Here is a 19,177-nt window from a genome sequence, read left to right on the forward strand (position 1 = left end):
AGAAAAAGAGGGTTGATGGGGAAAAGAAAAAACTTAAGCAAAATCGTACAACGAATTAATCGCAAAAATAAAATAAATTTTTATAATAGAAAAAAAAAAGAAAAAAAGATAAAAAAAAAGAAAAAAGATAAAATATGGTACAATACTTGTCATTCCAGACAAATAAAACAGTAAGTATCAAAAGTGGTCAAACAAAACCATACAAAATTGTAGGGAAGGAAAAATAAATAACATCACAATTTTTCAAGTAAGAAAAAAGAAAACAAAAAAAATTATGAGAAATTCAGCTGCACTGTAAAATGTAAGCAAAAATAAAAAAAAAAAAAAAAAAAAGAAAAGAAACAGACACTGAAAAATAGAATATTGAAAATTGAAATTCCGAAGTAAACATTTTGCTATTGCCAAATGACGTTATAGGAAAAAGAGATTCTTTCGAGTTTACACAAATTTAAAAATGCTCATTTAAATGATTGATGAAACTAATAAAAAGAATTTTCTCTCTTTCCTTTACATTTTAAAAAAATTCTTTTTCGATATATCATTGACACGACCAAATACATGTTTACAAAATGTATACATGCAAACAATAGTCTAGAGTGAGCATGCCCGCGACTTCTTATCAAAATAACGTATAAGTTACATGGAAAACTTAATTAGTGATAAGGAGAAACAATAAGACAAGTTTGTATTTGATAAGTAGTTGGGGGGGTATGACAATTTCTAATACGTACTAGTTTTTTTTTTTGTATCATTTTTCATCTTCAATCTTACTATCACATATGCTTATAAAATATATGTTTATAAAAAAAAAAAAAGAAAATTACCTATATCAAGTTGAAATAAAGTCTATCTCTTCCCAAATGACATTATTATTTGACAAGTGAAACTAAATTTGGTATATACCATTCCATTTTTTATTTAATATTTATTTTTTTTTTGGTCAAGCTATACAACCAAATTGATCATTTATCTCTTCGGAATTACCTTTACTCAAATTTTTATTAAAAGAATCTTCTTCATTTAAGTTGATATTTATATATATTTTTTTCTCATTTACATTAACTATTTACCCAAACTAATTTAATTTCTCTTGTTTATAATTTTTTCAAATTAATATTTTTTATTTTTTTAAGCTGGTGAACTGTGTCACATGATAAAATTACTTGTATAGTTTTACTACCCAAAAAGGGTAACTCTATTTGTATAAGTATGATACAAATAAGTACGTAGAAGTAAGTATATGTTCATATATACCCTAATATATGCTTATAGATGCTCAAGCGAATTTTTGCCCTTATTACGAGGGCTCAAATTATACAATGTTACAAAACATGGGGTAAGTGCTGTAACCAATTAAAGAAATAAAACAGCTTTGTTTCAGTCTAATCACAGTGAAATATAAAAATACCTACCTACAAATATATATATATATATATATATATATATATATATATATATATATACATATACATATATATACAGGTACATATTTATTTCCATTATTCAAATAAACCAAGGAATATCCAAATAGCAAAAAGAAGAAAAGCAGCTATGTTTCATCTTTCTACTTTCTCTTCGAAAGTAGCAAAATATATAAAAATGTAGATGGGCAGAATAAATTCATTTTTACCTCTTTCTTAACATTGACATAAAATGCATTTTATTTCTTCTTTCCTTTCTTTTTCCTTTTCAAGCATTTAAAAAAAAAAACAATTTGATTCACAGTTTTGTAGTTCACTCATAATGTAATCATAAAAAAAAAAAAAGAGCTTTAAAATTATATTTGAATTTCCTCAATATTTTTAATATTTCTTATAAAAATAATTTGTAAAATCACGGCAAACTTAAAGCTGGGTTTTAACAAACAGGTGCAGGGAAAAATAAACTTATGCACTCCACGCTTTTGTATGTATATATATATATATATATATATGTATATATATATATATGTATGTACATATACATGTACATATAAATATGCGATTTTCTTATTAAAGAAAGGAAATAATAAAGGGATATTACCAGTGAACAATTTACACCTTTTACTTAAAAAAAAAGAAAAAGAAAAAGAACATCCCTTTTAATTATAAATCTGAAGGTGCCAAATTCTCTAGTGACGTTTTAAGCAGCTACCTTAACATATACATATTATACACGTATATATATATGTAATTATATAAACACATAACAACAGCGTGTTTCCGTATTTCTGCTTTTTCTTTTTGTTTTACCTTCCACATGATCAAAATATGAAGAAACAAATTTTCATTCATTCGACATTATTTCCCTTTTTATAAATTTTACAAAAACTATTTCCTTGATTACATTCTCGAGATTCTCTTTATTGCATATTTATTAGTAAAGTAAAAATAGTATGTAAACTGTAAACCACTTTTTTTTTTTTTTTTTTTTTTTTATTAACGGATGGATAGTATTCACACAAAGTAACACACATATGAAAATAAGAAAAAAAGGATGGAAAAAAAAGGAAAAAAAAAAAATTCATCCTAATATAATTACATAATAAAATATGAATTCCTTATTTTAATAAAATAAAATTTTAACAGAAAAAACAAATTAGCAAATTTTTGTAGTACGAACTTTAACACCTAATATGATTTATCTACAATTTTTTCCTATTATCTTTATTAATTTTTTTTTTCGAAATTTTTTAATAAGTTACTATTTTTTTGTAAATTTTAATAATAATGGGATTCATTGCTTATATAGACAAAGCCTCACCAATGTGAATAACAACATCTCACAAAAAAAATTATTAAAGAATAATCATGTTTTTCATTTTATACAAAAGAACAAATTAGTTGGTGGGTGCAGACGAAAAAAGAATTCTTTTTTGTTTTTTCTGAATTTAAAAAAAAAAAAATTACCTCATCTTTTATGTTTTCATAGCGAGGATTGTGAATATTGCAGAAGCATGGAGAAGTTATTAACAAAGCTGAAAGAAGAAGAAGATGTAAACTTGTTAAAATTAGAAATGTATGAAAATTCGTACAATTTTGAATTATTACAGCAGTTAGACTACAACAATTTATGTGGGGGATTGCCTTATTATTACAATTTAAAAACTCACTACAACATTTGCGGAGCTACAACCTACCACAATTTGAGAAACTGGGCACTGGACAGAAAATGCAAGTACGGGAAAAGGGACATATTTTTTCATTTTTTCGTTCTTCATTTTTAGTTTTTCGTTCTTCATTTTTAGTTTTTCGTTCTTCATTTTTAGTTTTTCGTTTTCCATTTTTAGTTTTTCGTTTTCCATTTTTAGTTTTTCGTTTTCCATTTTTATTTTTTTTTTGTGTTATTTGCGTAAGCCTATTTCCGTATAGTGTTAACTTAAACTTTTCTGTACCAACTTACGAGAATGTCATTCAACTTTTACAACATCCTTCTTCAACATCATTTCTTTTGTTACAATATCCTTGTGGGATTTCACTAATATGCGTTTTATATACCTTTATTTTTCATTTTGCATTTTTTTTTTTTCAATAGCCCCAACGAACCGCCAAATGAAGAAATTTAAAGAAAGCAGATAACCACATGAATGTACAATGCTTATCTATGTATAAATCGATTATAAACCTTTTTTTTTTTTTTTTTTTTCTTGATATACAGAAAAAAATAAAAATAAAAAAGCGCTAATAATAACGCTTAATTTTGAAAAACAAATTGTGCCTTAAGAAAATGGTAGTTTCGAGTCTCCATAAGCATAAAAAAGAGTGAAGATTTAAACGACAAAACAAGTACATGTAGTAAATAATATTACAAAAAAATTTTAAAGAAATTTAAAAAGAAAAAAGAAAAAGAAAAGAAAAGAAAAAGAAAATGAAAAATGTTTATAGTATGTCATCATACATACGTATTTTTTATTTGCGCAACATATTCCTAATATATGCGCATTGTGTAAATATGACTTTATATATATATATATAAATATATATATATATATATGTATACATATATACATACGCAAACATTATATGTATGTATATTTTTTAAAAACTTTTTAAACTGCATAGCCACTAGTTTTTACTCTATTTTAAAGATTTTTAAGAGAAACTTCTTATTTTTTTAAAGGCTTTTTTTATTGCGGAAAAATTTAAGAGATTTTTTTTTTTTTTTGAAAAGGAGCAGTATTATATATGCATCATTATATTGTATGCGTACCCCTTAAATATTAACAATGTTTCAAAAGTATAGGAATACTTCCTTTTCCAATTTTTTTAATACCAAAGAATTGTAGTATATATATATATAATATATGTATGTATATATATATACTAATATTAAAAGCAATATTTATTTGCGATAACTGCGTGTTATATGTAAGTTTTTTTTTTTTTTTTTTTTTTATGAACTAATTTCTGAATGATATTATTTGGGAAGTAATAGTATATACAATATAGTTCTTTGCTCGAAGGAGGAAAACATAGTAATACTTACGTTCAAGCAGTTTTCGGAAAAACTGCTTTTTGATTTATACATTGCGTGTTGGTGAGTAAGCAAAAGCTTCAGTAAATATGAGCTGGTATACGTGTTTGTGTGTATGAGTATACATATACATGAATGTATACATATGTGTATATAAGTATGCGTGAAGCGCTTACTAATTCTTTGCCTCCATTTATAAGTACGTAAAGTATGGAATATAATGAATGAATGTTATTCGTAGTCCTCTTGAGTTAAGCTTCTTTTTTTTTTTTTTTTTTTTTTAGTTATACGTTTTTTCATATTAAATTGTTTTAGTTTTTCTCCTCTTTTATTTTGAAAAAAAAAAAGGCGCTCCCAAAGAGTTTATTTTATCCTTGGGGAAATTGCAATTTGATTGTGCACATAATAATTATAGTAATTGTTATAATAATTGTTGTTATTATTACTAGCAGTACATCTATAATTCATAATTTTAATTTTGAGTGTAATTATATTCATATTTTTTTGTGCCTTTTTCTTCATCTTTTTGAAAACTTATGCCATATCTGTAACTTTTTTTTTTTTTTTTAAGTTGTGCTTATTTATATTTAATTTTTAAGATGCCATTTGAGGAAAACGGACTCACATTTTTGTAGAATTGGCACTACTTGATTTTCGTACCTACACCTTACGCATATAGCACCTTGGTACATGCGTATTATTATTTTGCTCGTATCCATATACATATGTAAATATAGACATATAAACATTCATATGTACGTACCGTGTATGTGAAAAATACGACAGAAGAGCACTTTAAATAGAACTGCAAGCTGTGAGGGCATATTCCATAACTTTTTAAGAGTTGAGATATTCTTACAGTTATTCCGCCTTCCTCCGAATCCCTTTATATATATATATATATATATATATATATATATATATTTTCCCACTTCAATTCCCACTTCCGCTACACGAAAGATGAATAACCTAATAAAACGCAAGTATGGAAGTGTGTTAAAATTAATCTCGTTTATGTGCTTATATAGCTGTATTAAAAACCTTCTTACAAATATAGTAAGTAAAGATGAAAACAGTACCACTAAATCAGACTTGTATGTGCAAGGATATAATTGGAATATCCTAGAAAAGTGGAAATCTATGAGTCCTATGGAAAAGTTAGAATATAAAATAAATTACAATATTGGACTAAACATAGATGCAGAAATAGGCGACTTTGGAGATTACAATTCGGATGTAAAAACAGATTTAATATTATTTAAATATGATAAAAATAAACTAGTTAGTACTATATATATATATATATTTAGCGTACAAGAAAATAAATTTGTGTACCATACAGAAGTCTCTTTTGAAGGGAAAGTTATGAATGTTACAGCTATTGACCTTAATTTTGATGGTTCTTTAGACATTTTAGTTTTATTTAAAGATCCAAAGGATAATAGTAAAAATAATAAATATTACATTTGCGCATTTGTACAAAATGAAAATGATCAATTAGAAGAATTTTGGAATTCTAAAAAGAAAGAAATTGGGAATGAAAAAATATCAGAGAAAGAAGATGAAGAGAGTATTTATTTTACTACTATACATCCCTTAGTATGTGATATTAATAATGATGGTTTACCTGATCTTATAGGGCAGCAGTCAGGTAAACTTGACGGTTTTTCACGTTTTATTTGGATTAATAAAAAAAATGAATTTAAAAGTATTTTATGGAAAAGTATGAACATATTTGATTACTCAGATTTAGGGGAAATTACTAATCCTAATTCTAGTGCTATAGTAGATATTAATGGAGATTGTAAATCGGACTTAGTATTTACTGTATATAATAAAAATGACTTTAAAAATGTATATCTAGAAATTTGGATAAACAAAATAGTAGATGGAAAAAGTAAGTATGTAAAAAATGCAAAGAATTATGGACTTCCACTTAATTCTATGCAAGTTTTATTTGGAGATTTTAATGGAGATGGTGCTATTGACATTGTAGTTCCTGCATGTGTAAAAAGTTCCTTTTGTAACTACTGTTGTGTTAATGATGATAAAATATATTTCATTCCAAATATCCAAAAAAACATATGTGATAATTCATGGAAAAAACCAGATGAAAGTAAATGTAGACTACCATCAAATTTATGTTCAGAAAGTGATTTTCATTTTATGGAAATACGCAATGAAGATTTTGTTTCAGTAGTAGATACAACTGGTTTACATTTACTAGGTGATGCAGACTATCCTAATTACCTAAGTGTTGGTGATATAGATGATGATGGATATTTAGATCTACTAATAACTTTGAAAAATGATAAAGGACAAAAATACGTAAGAATATATAAAAATGAACAAAAAACACATTATGAAGAAAATAATATAGATATAAGAGGTTTTTATAATTTTTATCAATTCGTAACTTCTCCAGGAGAGTCAGTTGCAGATGTATACAGTGCAGCCTTCTTTGATATTTTTGAAAATGGGGTATTAGATATATTAATATTTGGAAAATACCGAAGTACTAATAAACAAACAAAATATGCTGCAGTTGGGTTTATACGAAATAATGAAACAGATTCACTCTTCTTAAAATCAACAGCATTGAACGGAATTTGTGTTAATGACTGTTATAAAGAAAAAGATAAAATTACGACAAAAACGTTAGGAGGTAATGCACATGGACCTACATTTAAAATAACAGTAATTGATGTAAATGGTGTTAAGTCAAGTAGAATAGGAATACAGAAAAGTCAGTCAGCGCATTTCCCTCTTCAACTTCCATATGTTTTATTTGGATTAGGTAGAACAAGTAATTATGTAGAAGAATTTTATGTAGGGATGCCAACACATGAGCAAAAATATTTCAATATGTGGGTCTCAATTATACCTAATTCTCATATCATTGTCATTCCTTACCCATTGGATAATTCAAACAAGTGGCAAATACAACTTTCTGTTAACCCTTCGAAGAAATTTTACTCAATTATTTATATTACCCTTATTTGTTTGACCGTAATTGGTATACTTATCTTTATCCTAGACAGGAAGGAAAAGATTGAGGATTCTAAAGAGGAAATGGGTTTCAAGAGTCATTTCGTTATAGGTTAAATAAAAATGGTGGGAAATATCCAATAGTAGAGGAAGAAGCAAGGAAAGTGTGCAATAAATGATGAATTCTAGAATTCTGCAATTTTATTGAACTTTGCTTATGGAGAGGATAAAAAATTATACAATGCACACCTTCCACCATCTTTAAGCGGAGATACGTATCCCCGAATGAGTGATTAAGAATATCGTATATAAGTATTTTTATTCCTTATGGCGTTATATTGATTAACTGTGCATACCTTTTTTAATGACAAAAAATAGCCGCAGTGAAGTTTTTATTTCGTCTTATTTATATATTTATTTATATTTATTTATTTATATTTATTTATTTATATTTATTTATATTTATTTATTTATTTTTATTTATTTATTTTTATTTGTTTATATTTATTTATTTTTATTTATTTATTTTTATTTATTTATGTTTATTTATTTATTTATTTTCTTTTTTTAATAACCTTTGTTTCTTGTTTGAATATTTTCAATTTCCTTATTTGTTACTTTTTTTTTTTTTTTTATTTACCCGTTACCTTTTATATATATATATATATATTTTTTTTTTTACTTCTTTCTGTATCCTCCCCAATTTCTGCTACCTGTATATAACACCTTTTTTTTGTTATTAAGAATAACAAACTTTAATCAATTGCCTTCAATTCGGAGGCTACAATTTTTTCAATTTTTTAGTTTATTTATGTGCAATATATATATTCGAGCTGTTTTGTTCACTCTTTTGACGTCTTTCACTCGTTCTTTCTTTTCATCTCTTTTCTTTTCTTTTGACTATTTTTGCTTTTCTTTGTTGAACATTTCTTCGATTTTTAGCACTTTTTGTCGTTTTTCCTTCTTTTTATCTTTAAATTGTTGTTCCTGCGCAATTTTTTTCCTCCTCTATTTTATTTTAAAACACTAATTCATTTCTGTATTTTTAAAAAAGAAGGTGGGGGGGGGAGGAAAACGAAGGCTTAACTTTTTATGAAAAATAAAGAAGTTATTAAATTGTCGTATTGCTCAGACGCTATTTCAATTTTGTGTGATAATGTTGTAATATGTGTGATGATGCGGTTTTATTAATTGACCAGGTTCATTTGCAGTTAGGTTATTCACGTCCCTATAAGTTTGTGTATATATGTGCGTATGTATAAGTGCATATATATATATTTACTTATTTACAGACGTTTTGGCGTAGCCCACTACGCATAAAATTTTTTTTTTTCCCTTATCCCTATGCGCTTTTTTGTATATACATTTAAGTCCTCAAAATAAACGCAAAAAATTACAATAATAAAAGCGTACGGTATAATATATTTGTTTGTTTATCTTGAGAACAATGTGTTAAAACACAAAAAGCTTATATTTGCAATTGTTGAATATAACACATATATAGTATTTTTGTGTCTGCCTTTTTGTCTTTTGCCTCGTATTTCTGTCGTTCCGTCATTTAGACATTTCGTCTTTTCAGCATTCCATGATTTCGTCTTTTCAGCATTCCATGATTTCGTTTTTTCAGCATTCCAACATTTCATCGTTTCATCATTCCTTTACCCCTTTTTTTATACCCCCCTTAAATTTTTCTTTTCCCCTACCAACTTAGTTCATCAAATTGAAAATTATGAATGTTCCAAAATGGCTATTTTGTTTTTGTATACTGCTCCTAGTAGTGGAAAATAATGTACAGAAAAATAATTTTCACATTTTTCTTTTTTCTCTTATTTGTGTGTAGTTTTAAGATATAAAGTCATAGCAGTTGTGCAGCATCACACCGTCAACTCGTTCATGCGTTTCCACATTACTTCTTTACAATTTTATTTTTAGCTTTGTCTTTTGCTCTAAATGTAGTTCTGTCTTTATCTTTAACTTTTGTTTTAATTTCAAAATTATTTTCAATGTTAATTCTAATTTACATTATTATTTTTTTTTATTTTTATGTTTATTTTTTAACCGAATAGGTTTGCAGCTTCAACTTCAATGATGAATTAACGCAAAAAAAATACCTCATTTTACAAAGTATTTTGCTCTTGCTTCTCCTTTTCACCTATCTTTATGGATGCCACGATATGACTTATACGTTTACTCACCCATTCGCATACTCATTCATGTGCATAATAACCCATTCGAATACTTATTCATGTGCATAATAACCCATTCGCATACTCATTTTTTTTTTTTTCTTTTTATACAAACAATTCCCCTCTTCAGAATCTTACATGAACTGTAAAAATTATAACGGTTACAGCAAAAAGGAATATACATAATTTAAGCTGCTTTTTTTTATTTTCCCTTTATATCACCTAAAAAATAAACAATGAATTTATTTATTATATATTTTTTTTTTTTTTTTTTATACAGTCGTTAATAAAAGAAATCAAAGCCTTAGCTTAAATCATGGAGAACAGGTTTAGAAAAAAGACGAACGCAAAAAAAAAAAAAAAAAAAAAAAAAAGGAAATACATATATAAAGTGTATGCATATACATTCACATACAAATATTTTTTTTTTCCTAATTATTTTGTAAGTACTGTGATGAAGACCCCTTCTGCAACTATTTCCTATATAACAGTACAAGACAAGAAATACGACTATGCTATGATAAGAAGCTTGTACTAAAGAACCCCCAATACGACGAATTGTAGATACGAACAAACGAAAAACAAAACGAAATATATTTTACCATTAACCATAAAACGAATTATAACGAAATAGCATGTTACAAAAAATAAAAATATTAAAAAAACAAATCAAAATAAAGAAAAAGCAAAACACATACTTGTACAAATGGTTAATTCTTCATAGATGGTTAACAAGTATAAAAGAAAAAGTTTTTGATAAATTATCCCCTTCACTTGTTAATTCTCAAGGGATATGTAATCATAAAGTTGGCAAGTTTTTTTTTAATACATTAAATGAGGCTATAAAGGATGGAAAGGTTAATAAATAAGAAACATTAAAATAATATAAAATAAAATAGCTCCATTAAATAGAGGTTAAAACAGGTCATATAACCTTAATAATTTAACATATTATTAACTCTTCGCTTGGGATAATGCATTCCCACATATACACGTACGGATGTGTGTATGCATACATATATACGTACATACATACATACATACATACATACATACATACATACATACATACGCACGCGTCCAATGAATTGTCAATTTCTTCATACACGCGGGATAACAAAAATATGCGACACCCTTATTAGGAGAAAATGCAGAATTTTATGATATTAAATTTTCAAGCGAATGATAAAACGGGTAAGTAAACATTAAAAGGGAAGCGCAACCGTGTATGTACATGTGCATGTATATATATACATCTACATATATGTATGCATACGCGTGTGTGCGGATACATACGGCCCCGTTCTGATTAAACACATTTCTTGCACTTCAGAAAAAAAAATAGAAGGATATTTCTGTGAAGCGATAGATTATTTTGTTGACAGAGAAGGTTACGTCGTTTTTGACTTTACTAAGTTGGAGCACCCGCATCAGTCCTGTCTAAGAGCAAGAAAGTGTGGACTCAGGGGATCGGTAATAGATAACACATAGAGATAGCTATAGGACGATTGGACGAGTGAACATACGAACATACGAATGAGTGAAGAGAATTGACATGTTGAATTAAACCAATTTTAAAAGAAAAACCCATACATTAATATTAGCAAAAAATGGCTCATGCTATATAAAGCGCTAAATTCGTTTAGCCATATTTACCTTTAAAATGTACCATAACATATAAGTACTAAATCTTCTGTTCTTTTTATAGGTGCAACCTGATGACAGCAAACATGAACAGGGCATCAACCCTGGAGATGTTGTGGAGGTCCACAAATTTTAAATCTTTTGCCATTTTTAGTTTCTTTTTAAATAGCTTTTTTTTTTTTTAATTTTTTTTGTTATATTGTGTTACATTTTATTATATTTTACCATATATATATACATATATATTTTTTTTTTTTTTTCGCTCCACTTTCACTTCTCTACATTTTTCTTCACGCTAAACATGGGTACGCACATAGCACCTAAGAAACATTTAAACACAACATGGCAAAAATATAAACTTGAAATAACTTTGTAGAACTCATCGTAACTCATATGAAAAGACGTGTGCAAAAAAAAAAAAAAAAAAAAAAAAAAAAAGGAAAGCAAATACGTTGAAAGCAAATAAAATTTCTCTTCTTTATTATTATAATTTATGGTAGTATGGTAAAAATGTGTAAATAAAAAATACTGTTACATGAACCTTTTCACATTCTGTACTATTATGGGAAACTTAAATTTTCTCATTAAACAGATGGGACGACAATTTCATTTCTTATTCCTAAGTATGCTTCATATATAAGCGTACCAGAATAAAGCATTAACGAAGAACTTATCTAATACATTTAATTGAGCATGTTCTATAACCCCCTCCCTAAAAGTGGTTTTCCCCTTTTAGTATTTCTAACTAGTCATACTAAAATTTATCTCAAAGTTGCAAACAGCAATGGAAAAAATAAGAAAAAAAAAAAGATACATTTAAAAGACGTCTAATAAGAATTTGAAAATTTTTCATTTTTTTTTTTTTTAATTTTGTGGAAAACCTCTTAATGGGAAAAAAAAAATTCTAACAGCGTTCGACAAACGTGCGTTCATAAAATGTACCTAAAACATAAATTACATACATTATATATGCATTATTGGTACTATATGTATATATATATATATATATATATATATATTTATATATCCATATATTTGCATATACTCATATACACCCGTACTCGTATTATGCTATGCATTTTGCTGATTGCAAAACTTCTCCTTTAGTGAAAAATAAAAGATGAAAATTGTTTTTATTTGAATATTTACAAAAAAATGAGTTAAGCAAAAAAAAAAAAAAAAATATCTTGCCTTTATTATTATCGCAATTACAGTAATTGTGGAAGTCGTCTGTTAATTCATTTAATATTTCAAAATTTATTAACCCGATTTAATGTAAAAAGGAAGATTGAACAAAACATATACTGAGTGTGATGACTGTACCGGAAATATAACGATATTGCAAAGTCCGCGCAGAAAGTATATGTAATGTTTTGTATTAAAAGAAAAAAAAAATTTATAAAAATGGGAGAAAGGAAAAATAAAAATTAAAAGCAGCGTTCATACATAAGCACATGCATATATGTACGTATATGTATGTACATAAGTATTATATAACCACAAAAAAAACAATTTTGACATGTAATGAAATTTATTTTAATAAGGATTTGTATCTAAAAAATAAGAATGTTCCTTTTTTTTTTTTCTTTTTTCATATAAATTGTAATATCATTAAATTAGCGACAAGCAGTAGGCAGAATTGTAGTATGCTTTTAAATATTTTTTTACAAAGCGCAGTTATATACGATCATATGGAGCATCACGTTTTGATTATTTATGCGTTCCGTTCACGTACCTATTCATGTAATAAGCAGCATTAAAATATGTACATATGTACGTATATATGTATATATATATATATACCTACGTTTGCGTAATATTAAAACGGTACAATACAACTCAGATTGCGCCTTTTTTTGTAAATAATACTCCAAAATATCTGCTGCTTCTTATGAAGTTATTTTCTCTCATCAACTGTTAAGGGTGAAGAGGTGAATTTTTTTTTTTTTTTTTTTTTTTTTTTTGCCTTTTCCCTTTATTAATAAAAAAAAGCAAGAAAAAAGAAACCACAACTTTTTACATTGATGTGGAACTTTAACACATAAACCTTTTAAAATAAGAAAAAAAAAAATACCATGGTCAAGTTAAAGAAAGTAAGCAAGAGGCAAACCCTAAAACAGAAATATGCCATTATAAAAAAAGTTGCAGCTCATAAGAGGAAATTAAAAAAAATTATAAAAAAAACAAATATTCATAATAGAAGGACTACGAAAAGGTCATTAAAAATTCCAGAATGTATATTTAAGAAAAATATACTGAATAACATAAAATTATTGTCTTTAAATAAAAAAAACAAAAACAAAGAGGAAGAAAAGTGTAAAGAAGTTAAAATAGATTATTATGATGACTGTACTTTGAAAAATGTGAAATATCAATTAGATATGTTATCAAAAGGAGATGAACAGGGTATCCTTAGTGAAAATGTAAACAAATACGCTGCTGACAATTTAAACGACGAGGATCTGTGCATTACGGAACGTTATTCAGAAATATCAACCTTTTATGAATATCTTGAACTAGAATTCTGCGAAAAGATGAAATTATTTGAAAAGGCTAAAGGAAAAAGTTACACGAAGTTAAATGAAAAATATATGTTTATTGATATCTTATTAGAAGTGATAAAAAACTGTGATATACTGTTTTACCTTGTTGATGTAAGAAACCCTTTAATTTATGTAGACAAAGATATAATTGATTTCATACATTTCTGTAAAAAGGAAGTAATAATCGTTTTAAATAAATGCGATTTAGTAGACAATGCAATAATACAACAATGGTTAGTTTACTTTCGTAAAAATTTTATAACAATCCCTTTCATATCTTTTTCTAAGAAATACCCAATCTATTTAGCAAATAATAACAAATCAGCCACAAAAGTATCAGAAGGAAATTTTAGTAATTTAGCTAATGGTAATAGCAGTAAATTATGTATAAAAAATGTTATAAAAAAATTCTTTAACAAACATATTAAAATTACTTACGGTGTTATAGGAAATATATATACAGGCAGAAGTAGCTTCATGCAAACCTTATTAAATGAGTTTAGTTACCCAAAAATTATGCAGAAACATGTGGATATCAACGTTGATCATAACATTAATATATATACAAAACGTGGACTGATTTTAAAAAAAAATTTAAACGGAATTGAGTTAATTAAAAAGTTACATGCACTAAGTCATAAAGAAAAATTAACCCTTTTAAGTGACTTTTTATTAAATTTAAGTGGAAAAAATTTTAAAACTATTTTGAAAATTTTAAATGAAGATAAAATTCTTGATAAGTACCAAAATTCTTTTGTTGGTATTAAACTGGACAAGGAGCAAAAAAAAGAAATTAAAAAAGAAATTATTCAACATCTTTTTCTGTCAGATCAAAAAGAACATTTAAAGAAAGATATTAATTTTGATAATATGAAAAAGTTATACAATAAAATATTTTTAAATAAAGTGCCTTATTACATAATTCCAAAAACGCAATTAACATGTGTGAGTTCAAACAATCACGATGAATATAATATTATCAGACAGTTCGATAACATCAAAGATGAAATTTATCACAAAATTGATGAATTTATATTTTCTCAAAAAAAAAAATTTAAAAATTATATCATTGTCAAAAGTGATATGTTTAATTTTTACAATTAAGTAAGTTCATGTTTTCGTGTCGTATTCCCTCTTTTGTTCATTGAATTTGGATACATATTTTTATTACCCAGGTGAAAACAAAAAAATAAAATAAAATAAAATAAAATAACAAAAGTAATAAATAAAAAACACGTGCATTCATACCAGTTCTGCGCATTTAAATTGTAGGGGAAACTTCTATTTAGTTACGTGAAAGTAGCATACTTTTGTCTGTAAAAACGGGGTACATATCGTACTCCTTATGGCGTTAACATATATATGTTTGTTTATATATTCTTATATATATAATATGTACGTATATATGTTTATGTTCAAAGCCCGTACATCACCTTTAAAACGAATTTTTATGTATGACACAAAACATATTTTTGCAGTTATGTAATTACATAAAGCGGGAATACAACACCTTATTTTTTAAAAAATACGTTATTTGACAAGTGCCATAATGCCATTTTAGCATTTTCCTTTTTTTTTTTTAAACCATTTCATCAAGTTTTGTGTATTCAACGATTTTTACTGCACATATATATATATATATCATATATGTATGTAATCTGAATTCGCTTATAAAATTACTATATATTTCCCCCTGTTTATATATTATTATGCAAGTTCGATTAATTCGTATATCTTAAGTTTATTTCTTAATTTATTTAAAATATTATTTTTTGAAACATTAAAAATTGACTTTTATGTATTATGTACTTATGTACATAAATATCCACTGTACATTCCATTTATTCATGTTAAACAATTTTCGTATTTTTTGAATTATTCGCAGTTCATAGATTAATCTTTTTTTTTTTTTTTTTTTTTACTATTTATTCCCGCTTACAAACCTATACAGCAACTGCATATGTCACAACTTATTTAATTTTGCTTTATTGTGTTTTATTTTTTTTAAAAATACATCATTGTCCTATTTACGCGTTCTGTACAAGAACAGTAAATAAGGGGTACTCCTCTTTTCCATATAACGCAATAGAACTTTGAGGATCTACATTAATTATTATACTTTTATATGAAATTGTTATACGGTTGGGGAAAAGAAGGAAGTTCGCTTAATAAACTATATTCCTCTTAAAATACGATTCAATCTTTCAAAGGATAGTGCAAAAGGTAAAATGATATTTAGGCATAATCATATATAAAGCTGAAAAATAAATATGTACATTTGTACATATATATATATATATATATATATGTATATTTATATATATATATGTATATTTATATATATATATGTATATTTATATATATATATGTATATTTATATATATGCAAATATATGAATTAAAAATCATTATGATGTCACTGTAATATTAGAATAAAATTTAAAAAATACTACCAGAGTACCAGCGTTTCTTTAATGTTTCCATTTCATTACCAAATTAAAGCATTTTAAATTAGTAAACATAAAAAAAATTTTAAAACATATTTTAAAAAAGTTTTTACCTGTGAATGTTATTTTCGTATGGGACTGTTCCACCAGTATTTATTATGGTCCCATAAATATGTATACATACATATGCTTATTCATACATATATGTAAATACATGAGTTATGTATATGATATGTAATTTCCTTGAGTTCACTTCTTTAAAAGTAAGGTATGCTGTGCAACATGCATACATTATTCAATGATTTAACGTTTGAAAAATAAAAAATATAGCTAGCCATTTTGACAACATTAAAAATTTTAAACATAATAGGAAGAAAAAAAAAAAAAAAAAAAAAAAAAAAAACTGAAAAAAGTCGAAAAGGTCAAAAACGTAATATACGTGAAAAACGTGGAGAATGTTCACATTGTGTAAAGGTTACAGTGATGACGAAGAGGAAGAAACAAACCTCATTAATACCATTTCCGAAAAGAAAAAATCTCTAGAAGAAAAAATTTCGTATTATAAATTAAAAGGAAAAGTAGAAAGAGGCCATATAACAATATACACGAATTTAGGAGAATTTGAAATAGAATTGTACTGGTATCACAGTCCGAAAACATGTTTAAATTTTTATACATTATGTGAAATTGGCTATTATGATAATTCAATATTTCATAGAGTTATACCTGACTATATCATACAAGGTGGAGACCCAACGGGAACAGGAAAAGGTGGAAAAAGTATATATGGGGAATATTTTGAAGATGAAATAAATAAAGAATTAAAACATACGGGAGCTGGTATACTAAGTATGTCCAACAATGGCCCCAATACAAATTCTTCTCAGTTTTTTATAACATTATGTCCTTTACCTCATTTAGATGGGAAACACACTATTTTTGCCAGGGTCAGTAAAAATATGACTTGTATAGAAAATATTGCGTCTGTCCAAACAACTGCAACTAACAAGCCAATTTTTGACGTGAAAATTTTGCGAACATCAACAGCTGTAAAAGTGGATTAATGAGTGGACGAAGATACGAAATGGTGTAATAAAAACGCAAAAATTGGAACCTCAAAGGAGAAGCACACCATGTGTGCATGCCACAAAATTATTAGCGCCCTCATGCACGCATTTGCGAATGGGCATACATGTATTTATACACATATTTGTATGTATATATATGTATATAATACGTCAAATCTCGAGCTATGTGATAATAATGTATGGATTAATAGTGATATATATTGCTTTCCCTGTTACGGGTTTGCAAGAGTAGCTTATTTCACAATTCTTAATATTTCTATTATTTTTTTCCTCGTAAATTTGTAGTTATGGCTTTATTTCATTCTACTTCATTTAACATCATTTATTTATTTATTTTTTTGGTCATATTTTTATAGTAATTTTTTTAAGTTTGTTCTTTTAATTTTATTATGTGTAAAATTATTTACAAGTTAGGGAAAACAAATTTTAACAAGTTAATTTTTTTTTTTTTTTGTTTTGAATTGCTTTTTTTTTAATTACAACTTAATTTTTAAGCATATATAACACATTTTTGAAAAAGTAACATCAAATAAGCTTTTTTATATAAATTTACTTTTAAACAGTTAAGCTTTTTCTTTCTAAAAAAATATATAATATAAATAATATTGTATGCGTATCCCCTTTTATTCAAATGGTTAAGTTATAAAAACGTAAGAATGAGAATGGACCTCATAAAAATTTAAATTCGCTCAAAAGAAATATACTTTTAAAGGCAAAAGAGGAAAAAAAGAAAAGTAAATGAAGTAAAATAAAATAAATAATAAAAAATAAAATAAAAAAGTTATAATAAAGAGAAAGTAATAAAAACGAAATAATGTAAAATGCGAACAGCAATCCTTTCCTTGAAGCTTTTATACATATGTTGTTAAATTCCTGCTAATAATTCCTGCTAATTTAATACATGTATGTACATACATATATATATATATATATATATATATATATATATATATATATATATATAGAACATCTTTGCGCACTTATAAAGAATTACCAAATATTCGTAGTATATATTATTTATTTATAAGCAAAAAAAAATTTACAATTGTGCAAAATATGTATTTACCTGAATTGCTGAATTGCAGACCAATTAGTGAAAGTCGAAAAATTATGTTACTAATATTCACTTAATAATAATCCTTACATATATGAAATGTACATCTTTTCATAGTTTAAAAAATACATAGAAATTCCTCTTTTTCCTTTTTGTGAATTTATATATACATATATGTACGTGTATAAAATGAATAATTAGCAAAATGATAGAAGATGAGAATTTAAGCTTGGAGTCTTTCAAAAAATTAAAGGAGCTGGAAGAAAAATTAAATGAAAAAACAAAAAATAGGGATAAGAAAAAAAAAGATGAAAAAAACTCGGTAAAAAATTTTATGCAGCTTAAATCATTAGAGTATTCATTACCATTAAAATTCAAGAAAAAAATAAAATCCATGAAGATTAACAAACTGAAGGATCTGAAAAAGCTAGCTGTTACTAAAAAGAAGAGATTTTTTATAAAAATATTAGATAATAAAGATATCAAAGGAAAAAAGAAACAGAAATGAAAGGAAGTTGTTAATTAGGGAAGCATAAATGGATTGACAAGGAGCAGTTTTTGAAAGATATGCATTTTGAAGAAATATTTTGCGTATTTTGCAATTTATTATATGCATACGTACGTGTACATACGTTTACCCATACAGATATGCTTTGAATGAGTTTTGTTTTTTTCACGTAACATGATAGCATTTCGTGTATTCGGCATTTTTTCCATTTTCGTATCCATTAATATTTGTAAGTTATTACATATATATATATATATATACATATACA

The 19,177-nt window shown here is 25.9% G+C and overlaps 6 protein-coding genes across 6 annotated transcripts; all 6 read left to right on the forward strand.

Moving 5' to 3' along the window:
- Window positions 1–2,614: 2,614 nt before the first annotated feature.
- Window positions 2,615–3,544, forward strand: ATrx2 (thioredoxin-like protein, putative; the record flags this gene model as incomplete). The annotated part of the gene is made up of 2 exons (XM_029005332.1): window positions 2,615–3,156; window positions 3,514–3,544. The coding sequence occupies 2 exons, from the start codon at window positions 2,615–2,617 to the stop codon at window positions 3,542–3,544; spliced, it is 573 nt and encodes a 190-aa protein (XP_028861932.1).
- Window positions 3,545–5,412: 1,868 nt separating this feature from the next.
- PmUG01_10015500 (conserved Plasmodium protein, unknown function) lies at window positions 5,413–7,557 on the forward strand (the record flags this gene model as incomplete). Its single annotated transcript, XM_029005334.1, has 1 exon — window positions 5,413–7,557. One exon carries the CDS (start codon window positions 5,413–5,415, stop codon window positions 7,555–7,557), a length of 2,145 nt encoding a protein of 714 aa, XP_028861933.1.
- A 1,949-nt stretch (window positions 7,558–9,506) lies between these two features.
- PmUG01_10015600 (conserved Plasmodium protein, unknown function) lies at window positions 9,507–11,406 on the forward strand (the record flags this gene model as incomplete). The annotated part of the gene is made up of 8 exons (XM_029005335.1): window positions 9,507–9,564; window positions 9,757–9,786; window positions 9,907–9,953; window positions 10,074–10,186; window positions 10,351–10,483; window positions 10,769–10,820; window positions 10,960–11,099; window positions 11,335–11,406. Coding segments are annotated over 8 exons (645 nt in total), but the record flags the coding sequence as incomplete, so codon positions are not given.
- A 1,939-nt stretch (window positions 11,407–13,345) lies between these two features.
- On the forward strand, window positions 13,346–14,917 carry PmUG01_10015700 (nucleolar preribosomal GTPase, putative; the record flags this gene model as incomplete). Its single annotated transcript, XM_029005336.1, has 1 exon — window positions 13,346–14,917. One exon carries the CDS (start codon window positions 13,346–13,348, stop codon window positions 14,915–14,917), a length of 1,572 nt encoding a protein of 523 aa, XP_028861935.1.
- Window positions 14,918–16,714: 1,797 nt separating this feature from the next.
- CYP23 (peptidyl-prolyl cis-trans isomerase, putative) lies at window positions 16,715–17,323 on the forward strand (the record flags this gene model as incomplete). Its single annotated transcript, XM_029005337.1, has 1 exon — window positions 16,715–17,323. The coding sequence occupies one exon, from the start codon at window positions 16,715–16,717 to the stop codon at window positions 17,321–17,323; it is 609 nt and encodes a 202-aa protein (XP_028861936.1).
- A 1,283-nt stretch (window positions 17,324–18,606) lies between these two features.
- Window positions 18,607–18,909, forward strand: PmUG01_10015900 (conserved Plasmodium protein, unknown function; the record flags this gene model as incomplete). Its single annotated transcript, XM_029005338.1, has 1 exon — window positions 18,607–18,909. One exon carries the CDS (start codon window positions 18,607–18,609, stop codon window positions 18,907–18,909), a length of 303 nt encoding a protein of 100 aa, XP_028861937.1.
- Window positions 18,910–19,177: the final 268 nt, after the last annotated feature.

Source organism: Plasmodium malariae (assembly GCF_900090045.1).
Source record: "Plasmodium malariae genome assembly, chromosome: 10".
In the NCBI taxonomy this organism is placed as follows: domain Eukaryota; phylum Apicomplexa; class Aconoidasida; order Haemosporida; family Plasmodiidae; genus Plasmodium; species Plasmodium malariae.